This window comes from Juglans regia, chromosome 3 (genome assembly GCF_001411555.2).
Source record: "Juglans regia cultivar Chandler chromosome 3, Walnut 2.0, whole genome shotgun sequence".
NCBI lineage: Eukaryota > Viridiplantae > Streptophyta > Magnoliopsida > Fagales > Juglandaceae > Juglans > Juglans regia.
Window position 1 is genome coordinate 13612005 of NC_049903.1, and position 17649 is coordinate 13629653.

Below are 17649 nucleotides of genomic sequence, written 5' to 3' on the forward strand. Positions count from 1 at the left end.
GTGTTAATAACATTCTGTCTTAAATTCCAAGTTAAATCCAGTACTAGGCCAGCCATGCATAATGCAGGCACACACACCTCAGCAAACCCAACATGCTTTCCAAACTGATGACGACTATATATATATATTTCTATATATTATATACTACTGTTTTTAGGGTTTACCACAGTGGCTATCTCTCTATCCATCTATATAGATAGATAGATATATGGCTAGTTAGTGGCCTTTGTGGGTGGTTTTGGAGATTTGGAGGGCTGTGTAAGTAATAATCTGTCATAGGGCTGAGGAAAAGTAAGAGTCTGTTCCCTGTTGCCACTTGACTCACCTCCCGAAAAGCATGATGTACAGATAAGGAAAATGAAGAAGCCTAGCATTGCCAATCTGTTCCCTGTCCAATTGATCTCTCTCCCCCAAGACTATCAGGTCACAAGATTCTATATACAGTCTGGATGTTATACTTTAAGTTCTGGTTATGTATGTGCGTTTTCTTTGTTCAAACTTTTGACACTATTTTAGGATAAAGATCCACCGCAGTTAGATAAATTCTGTGTGCCATTGATTCTTTATTCCTGTGAGGAATGTTTTTTTTTTTTCGTCTTTCTTTTCACTACCAGTTTACACTTTTTAGCATACATCAATCAATATTGATTATGTTGTTCAGCCTTGTGGGATGATAGTCATGTCAGGTTGGTCTAGTAAATAAATACATGGTGTCCAATATCACAGAGTTTTTTTTCTTTGGACAAAGCTGGTGGTCCTGTATCTACCTTTCTACACAACACAGCAAGAGTTGCAACTCTTGCTCCAAAAAGATCAAAAAATAAAGAAACTCACCATTGTACTGAATTAGCTGTTGCATGACTTCGTTGTATTGCTTCTTAATAACGATCATTCTTGAATCTATTTCTGATCTCCAGGGCTAGTGTTAATTTTAAAACTATCATCGCCATGAAGTGATCATGGGTTGGTTATAACTAAATGTTGAGCAAACTTGCTGACTTATTTGGTATTCTAAATAGTCCATCATTTATTATCTTTTAAAGTACTCCAAAACAACTCAAAAGGCAATTGAAATAATTAGCAGCCATGCCATCACGCATGATCTTCATGATCAGCCAACGTTACCCTTGCTTAAGGCACTACTTAGTTATATTATGCTATTCATTTCTTTACTTTAAACTTAGTTAACCCCTAGTAAACTTGTAGCAACATAAAAAAGTGCACATACCAGTTAATTAACAAGCTTATATACATTGGGTTGAAACATCCTTGGCCGGGGTTCTTGAATGTGAGGTTCTTGAATGTGAAGCCTGCTGCTACGTCAACTTAAAAGATCAGCACTCGATGTAAAAGTCTGCCACATCATTTACAAGGTCATCAATTAATGTAGAGCATACGCAAAGCGTATTTTATCACTAAAATATTGGATCTTATTGGTTTTGAATCTATTTTTAGATATGCACTAACTTATAAACAACAAAACTGATGATTTGTCAATCGAAATGGCTTACCCTTCAAGAGTAACATCTAGGCAACTTCGGGAGAGCTCATGCCATACTGATGATTTTCAGCATTTGCAAACTTCTCTAACAACTTCGTCATCACCCCACCACCTTTCCTTGACAACTCCCGGCCTGGCCTGCTGCATTAGCTTTCCGCGCTCCTCAGGTACATTATATGAACATTGAAAACCCTCCACGTGCAGTAAATGAGATTCACCTATATGGACAAAATGAGATTGCAACGTATTTTATTGTTGTTTCAGTCCTACCCCATTTTATGGGATTCACTTTATAGTTCATTACAAAGATCCAAGAAATTAGTTATTCCATCCATGTACCAATTTATAATTTAAAACATCAATCCAAGCTACACAATTAAATTCAAAATCTGTATTGTAAAAAGCCCTTCCTCTAACCATTCAAGTTAGCTACCTGGGCCCAAAAATACGTTACAACACATATTATGATTTCAAGTTCCATAAACCCTTTCATATTCTATATTACATTTAACAAATTCAAGACCTTCTATTGAACAAACATACATGTATAACTGGCTAAGTAAAAGTAACATATAACATCACATGGAACCATTACTTGGAAACATGTTCCAATATTAGTTATAATCTGTCCAAACTAGTACACTGCATTATCTCATAACCACATCAACCCAAATGACGATATGTTAGCTTCAGCAGCCCAATCTAGTCATCTAAAAATATGCATTCCTGATTTTGTATATTACATAGGCAAATTATAGTTTAACTTTTCTATTAAACATCATGAACTTGCATCAATTCTGCTTGACCAGCAGCCAAACAATGAATTTGGGTTTGGCACTTAGTACCAATGCAACCCAGTCATAATCCACTTCTCAAAGGTCATCATTAAACCAATGCTTTCACAGTCCAGATTATCCAAGAAACTTCACATACGAAAATGGCAAATATGGGCTTCAATTTCAGTCATTTGAAATAAATGATCAACATAAAAAAAGACTTGATTGTTTTAAGTCTTACAGTTTTGTTTGAGAAAAAGGTGGATGGCATGCATTATGAATGTTCCATTTAACACCACTGGATCATTAAGGACAACTTGCTTAATAGGAAGGAAAATGAAACTCGTACGATCTATAGATGTATGCATACCATAACTTATTTGTGTACGTAAAGTAGGCCTATCTATACTTGGGCAGCTCCACAAATTTTGTATAAAAAATATACAAAATAAAAATTACTCGAAATTCATATCATTTGTATAGAAGTGCATAACTCTTTGAAGTAAACCGTACATGGAAACATGAAGACATCACCTGCTTGTTCAGCCTCCCATGAATTTGGGCAAGATGACTTCTTCAGGTCAAGCATCAGAGAAATACTTGTACCACGTACCAGCAGAACATAACATGCACGAGGAAGAAGATTACAAAATTCCAGGACACGCATTAGGCTCTGGCGTAGGCCGACCCTTTCCCATTCATACCATGTACAGACAATATGGTATGAATTAGCCTGTACAACAAGCAACCAACTGCTTGTTAAGCATGCCACTACACCCAATCGATATGTATAGTGAAGGTGGTGGCGTAGATACTTACATGTTTGACTCGTGTTCAATGAGGCCTAACATCATCATATGATAATTTGCCAACATATTATCATACCTATTTAACTATATATCTTGGGCCAAAACATCTGCTTTCCCAACCCAGCTTGCTCCCACAAAACATAAGCATATAACCTCCCATTGGATATATATACTATATATATATATATATATCTCAAAAATCCACCATCTTACGCCAAAAATGCACCAAAAAATGCCCCAAAAAAAGCAACCCATATTCTCCCACAAAAATACCCTCATTGAGTCTCTCGAAGAGACTCACTAAGGGACGGGTTCGCAGCGAAGATGGCCCTCAGCATACGATCGGTTTCCTGTTGTTTCTCCATCATAACCTCCATGTTTGCCTTCATGCACTCCATCTCACTCTTGGAAGCTTCAGCGTCTTTCTTATGTTTCTCAATCAAGGCTATATACTCTCTCTCTCTAGCCAACGAGCGTTGTCTTGTAGCATCGGGGATCACCATCTCTCCCAAGCCTCTTGCATAACCCGGTCGATGCCCAAGTACCTCTCTAAAGACACCAGCTGCTGCTTCGTCAGTTCGTTTATCTGGTTCTAGATTATCCAGCTTCCCTACCATATCCTTCTGCAATAGGACATAATGAACCGATTACACACTTTTATGCTTTTTTAATAATGCATTTTTAAGATTCACATTTGATAAATTGAACCATCATTGCATTTAACATACCAAAAAGAGACGCTAGAATATACTCACATAAATGTCTTCGGTGGCAGGTGTCACAAATTTATCTTTCTTCTTCGACCAGTGGGTTTCCTTGTAAAAGTCCACCAAATTTGCATTTTCAGCACGCTACATGTGTGGAACGTGTGCATGTAACATATTCAGTTCAGATAATATGTTACATATGGCATGGATAGCTTAATCACTAATAAATGACTACCCAAACAAATGCTAAACAAAAGTTATTGATCATATATGGGAGAAAGCATGGGGATATAGCATCCCCCTTTCGCGAAAGGCTACGACCTAAATTTAACAATATGTGAGTGTGTGGTTGCCATGATATGAGCTTTCAAACCTTATACCTTTTCTTCTAGCATCCTCACAAAGGATTTACGACCAGTTGTGTGGTTAATTTTCAGCAGCCTTCTGTTGCCCCGATTTTTACTTGATATTTTCTGTCAAGTAAATTTTGTCATTTTAAGCAAAAGTACATAGAATAATAAATATCCCAATTTCATTCTGGGTTTGGATTGAACACGCATAATGCATACCTGGAAGGCCTCGCTACCCCATCGTTCACATAGCTTAAACCATACTAGGGGGGTGACCAAACTAGTCCCAGTCGCCAATGCCTCGTCATGGCTGCCATATGACATATATATCTGATGCAGTTGGTGGTGGAAGGCATTAAAACGCTTACGAAGCTGTTTAGTCACAGCCAATTGATGGTTCTCTATGTCCCAATCCAATTCAAAATCACCCTGCATAGCCCATTAAAATTTAGGGTCATCACTCGTGAATTATATATATATGGTCTAAATTTTTAATGATCAACATCACAGTCCAATTGCTAACTTACCCGAACACGATCGATTAATTCATCCTTGTGCTCTTGAGGTACATCACTCCATCTGGGGTAGCTCATGTTGCAGTGATGTTTAATGATCCAGCTTAATCGTGTTGTAAACATGTTTGAATTCTCGCAACATGGTGCTGTTTCTCCACTATTTATCTTCAACAACACTTTTCCATGCTTACGTAATTTCTCAAATTCAGTACACTTCGCCGGACCGCGACCACGTCTCGTCTGTGCCTGGTTGGATACAGGCACAGACGATACATCCTCACCTGCATGTGGTAATAACAATAACGTTGCGTTAGGGGTCTCATGCGTTTAAAGCAATCTTACACAACAATGATATAGCCCATTAAATTCAGTTTGATGGTCATTGTCAACTATACCGATCTGATTACTCTCAACAGGATCCGGTTGTTCCCTCGGGGAGGGTTCTGTGTTTGCCTCGGTCTCCAGACATGGGTTCGTAGAAGGAGTCTCCAATGGATGGCTTGGAGGTTGCGTTTCATCATCTGAACTAGCGTCTCCAATGCGGACTCCACGTGGCCTGCGTGCACTACATCTATAAGGCACAAATTTCCTGGGCCGGGTTCCTCGTACACTGGGCATTAATCTACCCGGGCCATTTCTGCTCCCCATTAACTCCATGGGTTGAGATGAGATTGCAATGGATTGTGCCTTGAATACTCTAACCAAATGTCTCCTTTTTCCGTCCACCTGAGATTCAACAATAGCAAATGTTAATTAGCTGAAGCTACCATCAAACCAAACATACCCACGGCAACCATGCAATAAGATAATGCATTAAAATAAATATTGTCAAACTATATAAATTAGTTTGTGTACCTTCATTAAAACTTCTATTTCAGGTTCCAAAGAAAAACCAATGAAAAAATTAGGTGACTTTAAAATAAACTCCAGTTTGCAACCCAAAATGTGATCCAATCCATGAATATTCCTCTTTCAACTGATGCGGTTTTCACCTGGTTTCCAATGGTTGCCAAACACCTATTCTGACTCTGATTCTTCATCGGTGGATAGGTCATCTTCATCTGAATATTCCCAATCACCATAACCATCTCCGGAACTAGATGGAACCATTCCATCATCAATAAAGTCTGTTGAATTGATGCATTCACGACCAACTGCCATATGGCCTCGTGCATCAATGTGGATAGGTTCTATATCAGTCCTACTAAGTGGAGTTGATACCGGAGATGCTTCACAATGTAAAAGTGGATAATCAAATGATGGCTCATTTTCTTGATAGCCATCATCCTCACTTGATTCGCCATCAATATCGTCCAGAACCCTTGCCACTGGTGGAATGTCATACACATTCCTATTATTATAATTCTGCACAGCATACTAGTTCCCCTTGGACCTTATATCTCTAATGTAAAAACATTGGGAAGCCTGACATGCCAACACAAATGGTTCGTTCTTATACCAAGTTCTGTCCATGTTGACACTAGTTATATGATCGTCTACTCGGACCCCACGCTTCTTATCACCAACATCAAACCAATCACAACTGAACAAGTACACTCGACGACCTCCCATGTAGTGTAACTCCACAACATCATTAAGAACACCATAAAAGTCTAAATTATTAGTATCTTCGTCACCAGTTACCAACACCCCTGAATTTTGTGATCGCCGACGAAGTTCAAGCTGCTTCGTATGGAACCGTTTCCCATTTATAATGCAGGCAGCGTATGATGCAACCCAAGGGTCAGGACCACAAGCTAACGCATACAAATCAGCAGACAACTGTGGTGGGTTTCCCGTACGTTGGTCTTGAACCTACACAAATATCGACCTAAATTGTGAACTTATACTTTCAAATACATACTCAAAAGCAAGGTCAGGTTAATTATAAATAGATAGAATATACCCCAATTGCTAACTTACACATTGCTTGAACCACGTTGGAAACTCAGTTTGATGGGTGCGATCGACAGAATTTGGGTTTGACAACCTACATTTGTCATAGTGCTCCCTGCATTTGGAGAACACAATAGGCCAATCAATATTAGCTAGTTACGTAAAGTCTTATGGATAGTAGTAGATCATTTCGAGAAAGCACAAAGGAAGTCATGATTGCTTACTCGAGATAAGGTCCAATCTCGATACAGTTGTTAAGCACGTACCATATGGCTGAGGTACGGAGTTTGTCTTGTAATTGCACATTACGGGCTATACCCAATGGACGAAGTTTTTGGTTGAATATTTTGAAACCATCTATAGTATCCTCTTCTCCACCATCAATGTTACGGTCCACTCGATTAAACTTCGTCTCAACATCTTGGAGATACACGGAGCAAAATGTCAAACACTCGATGTGAATGTAGGCTTCTGCTATTGAACCTTCTGGACGGGCTTTATTCTTAACATACCGCTTGAATTTGCCGAGATACCGTTCGAATGGATACATCCACCGATATTGAACTGGACCTTCGAGTATCGCCTCACCCGGTAAATGGACAGCTAGGTGGACCATAATATCGAAAAAAGAAGGAGGAAATATCATCTCTAATTTGCATAGAATGGTGACGATATCAAGTTGAAGCTGGGATAAGCGATTCACATCCAAGGTTCGGGCGCACAACTCTTTGAAGAAACTGCTAAGTTCAGTCAAAGCGAGTGCAATATCACTCCTTAAGAACCCCCCAACAGCAATAGGAAGCAGTCGTTGCAAGAAAACATGATGGTCATGGCTTTTGAAGCCAGTGATTTTGCAATCACGTACAGATACACAATGCGCGACATTGGAGGCAAACCCATCTGGAAATTTAACCTCAGCGAGCCACTCACAAAATTTATTCCTTTCATCTCCATGTAATGTGTACAACGCACGTGGCATTGTAACACGTCCACCTTCAGACTTAAGATGCAATTCTTTTTTGAAGCCCAAGTTCTCCAAGTCACGCCGAGAATTTATATTATCTTTTGTCTTCCCAGGAATGTCCATTAAAGTGCCCAATATGCTATCGGAAATGTTCTTCTCAATATGCATAACATCTAGATTATGTCGAAGCCGTAACATTGACCAATAAGGTAGTTTGTAGAATATGCTTTTCTTTGTCCAGTTCAACTGTTCTGCAGTGCGTTTTCTCTTCCTACAAGATTTTCCCAATTGGACATCTCCAAGCATTTGTAGTTGAGTTAAGAGACTCGCTCCTTCAACCCAATTTGGTGGCATGCGATGATCTTCTTTACCGTTAAACAACAATTTTCTCGTCCGCCAAATGTGACCTGCCGGTAAGAGACGTCGATGTCCCATGTAACACTGTTTTCTACCATACTTCAACCAATCGGAGTCTGTGCTTGAATTGCAGGAGGGACATGCCAATTTCCCTTTTGTTGACCACCCAGAAAGATTTCCATAAGCAGGGAAGTCATTAATTGTCCACAATAAGACAGCATGCAACATGAACATTTCCTTTGTGGAAGCATCATATGTAGGTACCCCATGTTCCCAGAGTTCAAGCAACTCATCAATTAAAGGCTGCAAATACACATCAATGTCATTCCCTGGTGATTTTGGGCCAGGGATAATGAGCGATGTCATGAAGAATTGATCTTTCATGCATAACCACGGCGGCAAATTATACGGGACAAGAATCACTGGCCAAATGCTATACGGTTTTGCTAGGTTGTTGAAGGGATTGAAGCCGTCGCTTGCCAGACCGAGTCTAACATTGCGAGCATCCCTAGCAAACCAACTATGGGCTTCATCAAATGTCTTCCAGGACTGAGAGTCAGCAGGATGTCTCATACTAGTCTCATCGGGTACCCGCTGCTCTTTATGCCATCTCATATCACAAGCTATCTTGTCTGTCACAAAGAGACGCTGCAATCTTGGCTTCAAAGGAAAATGCCGAAGCACTTTTTGTGGGATCACTCGTGACCCATGTGTATTTGGCATCCAACGCGAAGCCTTACATATAGGGCACTCATTAAGATTAGCATATTCCTTCCAGAATAAAATGCAGTCGTTGGGGCATGCGTGTATTTTGCGGTACTTGAAATCCAACCCTCGTTCCAATGACCTTGCCTCCTCATATGAACTAGGCAATTTAGAATCAGGAAAGGCAGACCGCAGAAGGCTTATGAGCATATCAAAAGACTTGATTGACCACCCACCGAGCGTTTTAATATGTAACAACCTCACAGTGAATGAGAGCTTTGAGAATTTAGTGCAGCCGTCGAAAAGAGGACGTTGAGCATCCTCTAATAGTTGGTCAAAAGTTGAGTTTGGGGAGGGATGTGGTATTGATGGCTGAGTTGGCGATGTAGTGTTGTCTTCAGGGGCATCTCCAAATGTGCCAGCCCGAATGTCATCTAACATACGGTCCATGTCATCAATGTACTTGTCTTCAACTCCAACTCCGAGACGGGTGTCGTCGTCAATGATGGGGAGTGTTTCCTCCTCACCATGAAATATCCATTGAGTATAATTTGGATTGATCCCTTTTATGAACAAGTGAGTCTCCACCTCAAATATAGGCAAGAAGAGGTTATTACAGCATATACGGCAGGGACACCGAATGCGGTCACTTCCCTCACAATGGTTTCGTGCCATTGTGAGGAAATTTTTAACCCCTTCAGCATATGCAGGTGATACAAGTCTATCACCCAAATTCATCCAGCTTTTGTCCATCTAAATAAAAAGAAAACTCGTCAAATTCTTTAATCGGCTCGGTGAACGATGATATGACAGGTTTTGACACGATGTTGTATATACATATGGGATAAGAAAGTGTAAAGAGGGAACTAGGAGGGTGCGAGAAAATCACCGCTAGATTAGGCACGAGGAAGTGATCATGTATGTGGATTTCAACCTTCCATCATCAATACATATTAATTGATAATTTATGATATGACACAAATATAAAACCCAGTCATTTGTTTAACAGTCTTGTAACCTAACATGATTAACAACTTATAAAAAAGATATGCATGGAACTCAGCATGACATATAAGTTGAAATAGATACATATATATAACCTCCAAGATTAATATGCAGGACCTAGAAAGATAACGCAATTTAATTCAATCCATGTTGTTAGTTAGAAGTTGTTGCGATGTAAATTAATCAGATTGGGAGATTAAACCAATCACAAAACATGACAAGTATGATCCCATGCCAAACCACCCAATCCTTCCACTATACCATCCAATATAACTGTCATTTTGATGGAAGACAGTTATAAGCGTTGATTACCACAAAAAGAAGGCACCCAAGCGCTGAGGTAGTTGTATTCACGTACTTTAAAGGCAAGGTCATCAAGTATCAGTAACTAATAATCTGTCATTGAAGTACTCGAAAAAACTCAAAAGAATAATCATCTATATATTAAAGGAAAAAACAGCTATAAATAGGTCATGGACAAACAAACATAGATGCCTCTCTATGAACATTCCTGAATTCTCAGCACAAAGATTAAATGCTTCCAGCTTATATTTTCCCTCATAGAGAGGAAATTTATTGCATACTATGAAGAATATTCAAAAATTCATGAAGTGAGTAAAAACTGAAACAGAAAATTTCAGTTTAGTTATAGGAACTATTATTTGTTCTAATCCTTGTCTATAGATGTATGATCTTTCCCAAAAGTGTGTTTTTTTTCTCGGATATCTCGCTCAAAAAAAAAAAAAAATTCCCCCTTTGGAAGCCTAGTCGACCAAGAAATCACCGTGAACTTTAAACTTATTGCGGCGATATTAATTCCAGCAGACCAAAAAATCGCCGCATTAGGCATATTTTTTCATCTAGTGATATGCTGCCATACGATTTTCCACTAACAAGTAAACACATCAGCTTTAAAAAAAAAGATCAGAAATTGATGTCTACATTATATGCATGCATCTTGTAATCGTACAGAATTTCTGTTAGAGCAGTCGGAAAATGAATATCTCTAATTTGCATGCATCGTATATTTAATTTGCATATTTCGAAATATTTAAGAGTATTTATGTTGGTGATTGACAAGGTTAAAGCAGGAGATATATAAACATAATTTATGATGCCTAACTCATTTTTTAAGAAATAAATTAAGTATGATCAGTAATTCATACTGACAGCTAGCAAAATAAATGTTGCATGAACCATGTATATTTTTATGTATTTAGTTATCTTAGTCGTATAAAAGTCATAAAGTTCATACAAGACATTTAGGACATCAGCAAAATATTACATGAAATGAAACGACTATATATGATTAAAGATCGATGCAAATGAAAATGAAAAACTCCCAAATGACAAGAATTATGTCACATTTCTCTCAACACAGCAAGAGTTTTATATATCAATTACCCTCTAGAATTCATATTTGTGGGGTTGTTTTTTTACTTTTCTATTATAGTTAGTGGTTGGATCTTGACTTTATTTTTACAATACACTAATGGACCAGCCCAATCTAAGTTTAAGGCACAAATGGTCTTTCCTATCTTTTTTCTCCTCCACTATATATATATTTATATATATATATATATATAAATATATGAGAAAAGAGAATCACATGAAGTGACCACATCGTTGTGGGAAGGTATAATGGGTGGATGCAATGAACTAACAGGATATGTAAGACAAGTGTCCTTTAGATTGATCCAACGGCTGGATAATGATGGGGATGGTGTCGACCTTTGGTTAAAGAGTCTAGTCAGCACATGGTGGTCCAATTATCAAACTGGCAAACTTGTAGCAACATGATGCACAATAATTGTTAATTTTTAACTCTCCCCTAGATGTTGATGACTTGGGGAGGCTAGAACTAGTCATCCAATTGAATCTCTATAAGTGTTTATAAAGGGAATTTTGAAATGAACATTACTAGCACAGGTGGAGTTTTCTTGCAGCCAGCTTTCTGAAAAAGAAAACAATAATAGCACAATCCATAATAAGTACATTATTACTAGGGTAGCAAATTGCCAATTAATTAGTTTGTTGATTTGCTACACATGCAAGATAATCTTAGCTATCTCCTTGTTCTTTGTTTATCTTTCCTCAGATTTGTTTTCATAATATAATCCAGCACCACGTGTTTCTGAATGACTTTGCTATCTTGTAGTTTACTTAGAACTCACCGAGAAAAGATTTGTTTACATGTCCATGGCTGATGCATGGGTTTCCAAATAATTAGCAGGATTTTAATGGGGTGTTGAATAAATGCAGTCTGAACTAACCTTCTAAGATAATATGAATTTTATCAGCAGATCTAGGTTCAGTTCATGCTGTACGTCAACCAATACAGTAGCTCCGACTGGTGCTACTGTATTTACTATATATACATACATGCATCATGTATCACTCCACGATCGAAGTTCTATATATATATATATACATATATGTATATATACACAATATAAGAATGGTGTCCGTTGGCAAGCTTGATGTAGAAGTTGAGGTGAAGTCTGATGCAGATAAGGTCTGGGGAATCATTAAGGATTCTGTCACCATCCAACCAGCTAGCATGCCCTAATGACTACCAGGTGTGAAGTTCTTGAAGGCGATGGCTAGTGTATTGGTTCTGTTCGCCTAATCACATATGGGGAAGGTAATTATATTTGGTTCATTTCTTGTACCTACATGTAAAACTGCAAGGTTTAATTAATGCAGTAACTGAGCTGCATATTGCCTTCTTTTGATCATTTTAAACAAATATGTATTGTTTTGTTTTGTTAATTTTTGGCTTGTCTGTTTTTATTTCCAGGTTCTCCTATTGTCAAGATTTCTAAGGAGAAGATCGACAATTTTGATTAAGCAAACAAGACAGTTGCTTTTACTGTGATCGATGGGGACCATTTGAAATTCATATATTATTTCAAATGCCACATTACTGTGACTCCAAAGGGAGATGGTAGCCTGGCAATATGGCTATGCGAGTTTCAAAAGACTACTGACGAGGTTCCAGATCCACACGTCAGTAAGGACTTTGTAGAGAAGAACTTCAAGGAGCTGGACGAGCTTGGCCTCAAGCAATAATAGAGGCAATTTTGGGTCTGATACATATATGGGGATATTTGAATATTTATGGTCTAATAAATAGCACAAGTAGTAGTTTGCAGTGCAGTACCCTGTCCAATCCGTAACGTACGTGTTTCTTAAATAATATCGACAGTTAGTTAGCCCTATAAAGTTAATGTTACTGTATGTGTTAAAATCTATGGTAGGTGGATTAGATTTTCCATTAGAAGAACACAATTATAGACTCTGTAACTGGAAATTGAGAGCTTCTTCTAGTATTACAAACAGGGCTCTGTTATGACTTATTGAGAGCTTCTGCTGTAAATAAAAATTTTTATTTCTCACTCTTGATGTTCATGGGAAAAATAATTAAGTTATGCACCCTACCATTTGGACAATTCCTGGGAAAATTGTATGATCTTTTGACATTTTCCAAATTAGAAAGAGGGCCCAGCTGATTATTATTAGCAAGTAATTCACGTGGGGATAGATATATCTATGTTTTTTTTTTCTCGATCTCAATCAGTACTAGCCTAAACCTATATATGTATGAGATGTTTATGACAAGACCTCGCCTACTTCATGTTTGGACGAGTGAACCTAATTCTGCAGTCCATTGACAGGAGCCCATCACATTCAGTCTATGCAACCCTCCTTTAATTCCAAGTTGCCAACCTCATCAATGGCATTTCCTACTGTGACTGTGAGCAGCAATATTATTGGTTTGAAAATGATATTTACAATCACCCTAATTCCAAAAGTATATATTAATAATGATAAACAATAGTACAAATGGAAGCTAACGCATCATGCATCATCTCCGGCCCCTGGCCCCTGGCCCCTGGCCCCTGGCTAACTAGGGAACCCACCAACAAAACAGCCAAATTAATGACGTATATATAGAGGCCAAGAAGAAGCCCACACTTGGAACAAAGCATAGCAACAAATGAAGCAGAAGTAAATTTGTGCATCCCTACATCCAAAACGGCAAAAAAATCCAGCACCTAACCCTTATAACACAGCAGCAGAGCACACAATGGCAACGCCAGTACCACTTAGGAGCGAACAGTTTGTAACTTCAAGTTACCCATCATTTTCACTAATTTTGAATGGGTGACAGTTTGGAACTTCAAAGACGGTCGAAGAAGACAAACACAAACAATGCACTAGGAAGGGGCGATGAATAAAAGGGAAAAAATAGATACAGATCAACAAAAAAAAATTCACTCAGAAACGAGGATACGCAGAGTGCAGTTAATTTAGACACTCTTAATCAGTACCCATTTTCAAAATGCATAATTTTTGCAATAACCAACTCATGCGCCTATGAAGGGGGAGAACTATTTCTTAAAGGGAACCACAGATACCTGTCAATGGACGATCTCGACCGCCGATATTGGCCTTCCTAAAACAATCACTCGAAACCGGACCGCGGGGAGGCACTGACTATGGTACGCAGTTGGTGTCTGTGACTCTGGAATGAGGGGCCTGGGATTTTCAGCTCCACAATCGCCGGGTGCAAACAGGGGCTTCTGACTGGTAGGCAAAAATGGGGACGAAGGATTTCGGCATTTGGGGGGAAATCGTGATTTGGGGGGGAAATCTCTGATTTCTGTGGAGGTTTTGGCGCCGAGATGGATAAAGCGAGATTTGGCAGCGAAATTGTGCGTCGGGAGAAGGATTTAACATTTTACGGCGGTCTAATTCGCCGTAGTTATCATTAAAATCGCTGCAAAAGTAGAAATAATATTTGCGTTGAAATTTTACGTCGCAATTAGCATTAAAATCGCCGCAAAAAACTCGAAAAAAAATGTTTCAGTTGGAAGCTGCGTCGACCAAGAAATCGCCGCGAATAACGACTTATTGCGGCGATATTAGTTCCAGCAGTCCAAAAATCGCCGCAATAGGGCCTTTTTCTTGTAGTGCCTATGACACTATAGCTAGACCGGTGCTTCACTTGGAAGTAATTCTTCCCTTAAATCAGCTGCATATGAAGAATATTAGCTATTAAGCTGATAGATAGATATATATATATCTATCACTATAAGAAAAAAGGGTTTGCCCGGCGATTTTTATAGTGTTGCAAAAGGGAACGCCGCATTAGATGATTTTTTATGGCGATTTTTTTACCGTCGCTGAAAACCGTTGAGAAACCTGATTCTTGGAGTTACTTTAACTAGTTGTAGCGATATTAAGCTAGACTTCCTAAAGTAAAGAATAGTACTTCAATTCTGAATAATTCTTAACACGAAAATGCGAGTATTTTTATAAATTATTTTATAAAAATATTTTTCATTAATTGAAATATAGTACTTATGTAAAATATTATAAAAAATATTGTGGATAAATGATTTTCCTTATTCCAATCATGATCTGAATCTTGATCATAAAAATAAAAACACTCAATATTTTATTAAATTCTTCTAATTTTTGTGAAATTATGATTTACCCTAAAAGTTTGAGTAGTCGGGAAGAGAAAAATTACTTATTTGTATTATATTCTTAATACTCTCTCACGAGTGGATCTAACATGTGGAATATTTAATTAAATTTGATAGAGTATAAAGTTAGGGTTCGAACTCAAGACTTCTACTCTGATATCATGTTAAATAACCACTACCTCGTCCAAAAAATTTAATCTGATGAGAAGCAGTAGATTGAATTATTTATATGATATTCTTAATAACCTATTAATCTTTGTTAACTTTCATAGTTGGAATGCATTGACTCGTGTTGTTTTCTTAGGCTGTCGACCTATTCTTCAAAAGAATATGATAAAGTTGATATTTTTTTTTTCATCAAGTGAGGTTACGTACACTTACCATTACCAAGATTTCTCAAAAACTATTACCTAGTGATACAATTTTTTCTTACTTCCTATCCTTATCCATTATTACCATTGATGTTATATTAAACAGATACTTATGTTAAATGTGGGCCCCATGAAATCATATAAGAAACATGTCTTTAATTCTCCAATCGACACGCATGACATACTGGAATTTCATAGCAATAGGATTAGGAAGGAAATCTCAATATGACTGTAAGCTCTTGGATATTGAGTTAAATTGAGATGACTTAAGTTTTTTATGAATAGTAATAAATTGAGTTAATGGTGGAGTGAATTTTATGGAGCCTACCTAAAATGAGTTTATATGTATTTAGATATTAATATGAGTTTATATATATTTATAAAAAATTGAAAAAAGTTGTGAATTTTGTATGTAAAGAGATGTTAAATTGAAAAAGATTGTAGATCTTATATATAAAGAGGTTTGGAGTTAAAATAAATTTAATAATTTGAAAGTTGGATGTTTAGATGTTAAATTCAACTTTGAACTGTCTAAATTTCAAACGGGCCCTAAGTCTATTCATTTTACAGTAATCTCGCTTACGCAAAGAGTTCAAATGCAAGAATTATGATGATAATATTCTTACAACGAATATAGCTTTTTTTTATTCAGAAGTATTAAATTTATACGCTAATTATATATAAAAAAGTTTATATATTAATGAGATTTAATATAATATGTTAAATCTATTTTATATTAAAAAAATTCACAATACGATGAATTATAACATTAGATATTTTTGTTTGCATATTATTTTAATTTCTATTTATTCGAGTCTCCGTTTATGACTTACGTGACATTTGTATATAAAGAGAAATCAAACATAAAAAGAATTAAAAGGAATTACTGAATCTGAAGGACTGACTGACTCATCATGTCCTATAGGTAATGAATTTTGAATTTTAATTTTGAGTTGACTCATCTCGTCCGAATCAACATATCATGATCTCCTCCCCTTCTTTTCTAGGACGGAAAAGAGATATAGGTCCAAAACCTGGATTTAAAGCTAGGGAAGGGTCAAAGCTAGGGAAGGGTCATGGTTCTTCGAGAAAATCGACATCTTTTTCAAACAAAATAACGAATCAATGACCTTGAAAAAAGAAAACAAAACATTAATCATGACCCACGAATTAATAATTAATTGCATGCGATTCAGTACGTACTTTCAATACTGGAAAATTATCATCCACATGAACTCAATCAATGATATGATCAGTTCATGAAAGAGAAGAAATTAGTAGAAAGAGTAGGTTTTAATTACCTTCATCATCAGGAAGACGCCCTGCTACTCCACCTTGTGTCTTCACTTTGAAAACTCCCACCAAAACAATTAGCAATACGAGCGTACTTTTAAGACTCAAGCCAATCGGCATTGCTACTTTCTGAGCTTGTATCGCCATTTTCCCCCAGCTCCAACGCCTTGAGGTGACGATGATCTCTAGCTTCCAAACATGTGCTGTAGTACGCGGTATGGACAAGATGATATATATATATATATATACACACACAGACAATATGATATGAATCTGTAGAAATGTAATTCTTTGAACCCACAATCAATTTGAAAATTCACTCAAGAAAACCAAAATCAAGTCAATAGATAGAGAATCTAGACCCGTTGAGAACTCGTTTCAAGAATCTAGATTATATTAAAATCTAGACCCGTTGAAGAATCTGTTTCAAGAACCTAGATTATAAAGAGGAACGCCACAAATGTTGTGATTTATCCTTGATAAATTCAAAAGTTCAATCAAGAACAAGAAGAGTAAACTCAACTCACAATAAAAATTCAATATTGTCTAAACCTTAAAATAAGGCTACTAAGATTATTTAAACCAAAACCTAATTAAATCCCTAACCAAAATAAAGCCATTTCTCCCAAAAATACCCCTGAATGAATAGTGCCGTGCTACAATCATTCGGCAACAGTAATTCTGCTACAGTACTTCTTGAAACCCTAGTTCCTAAAAAGTAAATTTCCAAATAAGCCATTGGCCACAATACAAAACCTTCCCAAAATCCTAGTTCATAAGAAATAAGACATATGTGGGCCAAGCATTCTCAAGCCCATTTATTCTAAACTAATAAAATAAATCATTTAACAAATTGAAAGCCTTCAATAACAATAGGCCCAAACAATAACTCTAAGTCATGTCTT

General features: G+C 37.2%; 1 protein-coding gene and 1 pseudogene across 1 annotated transcript; one reads left to right on the plus strand and one right to left on the minus strand.

The window, feature by feature from the left end:
• Positions 1-5675: 5675 nt before the first annotated feature.
• Positions 5676-9333, minus strand: LOC108987240. Its single transcript, XM_018960122.2, has 4 exons — positions 7067-9333; positions 6582-6669; positions 6118-6473; positions 5676-6009 (listed from the first exon to the last, which is right to left on the minus strand). Exons 1-4 carry the CDS (start codon positions 9331-9333, stop codon positions 5676-5678), a joined length of 3045 nt encoding a protein of 1014 aa, XP_018815667.2.
• Positions 9334-12043: 2710 nt separating this feature from the next.
• On the plus strand, positions 12044-12657 carry LOC118347978 (annotated as a pseudogene).
• The last annotated feature ends 4992 nt before the right edge of the window (positions 12658-17649 follow it).

Bases quoted from the DNA above. Each gene is read 5' to 3' on its own strand.
- LOC108987240 (XM_018960122.2), bottom strand. From the start codon at position 9,333: ATGGACAAAAGCTGGATGAATTTGGGTGATAGACTTGTATCACCTGCA. The intron at 6,670-7,066 runs GTATGTTAAGAA...CTCCAAATGCAG, and splicing joins TATCTCGGCAAATTCAAGCG to GGAGCACTATGACAAATGTA. The intron at 6,010-6,117 runs GTATAAGAACGA...TTATAATAATAG, and splicing joins GTCAACATGGACAGAACTTG to GAATGTGTATGACATTCCAC.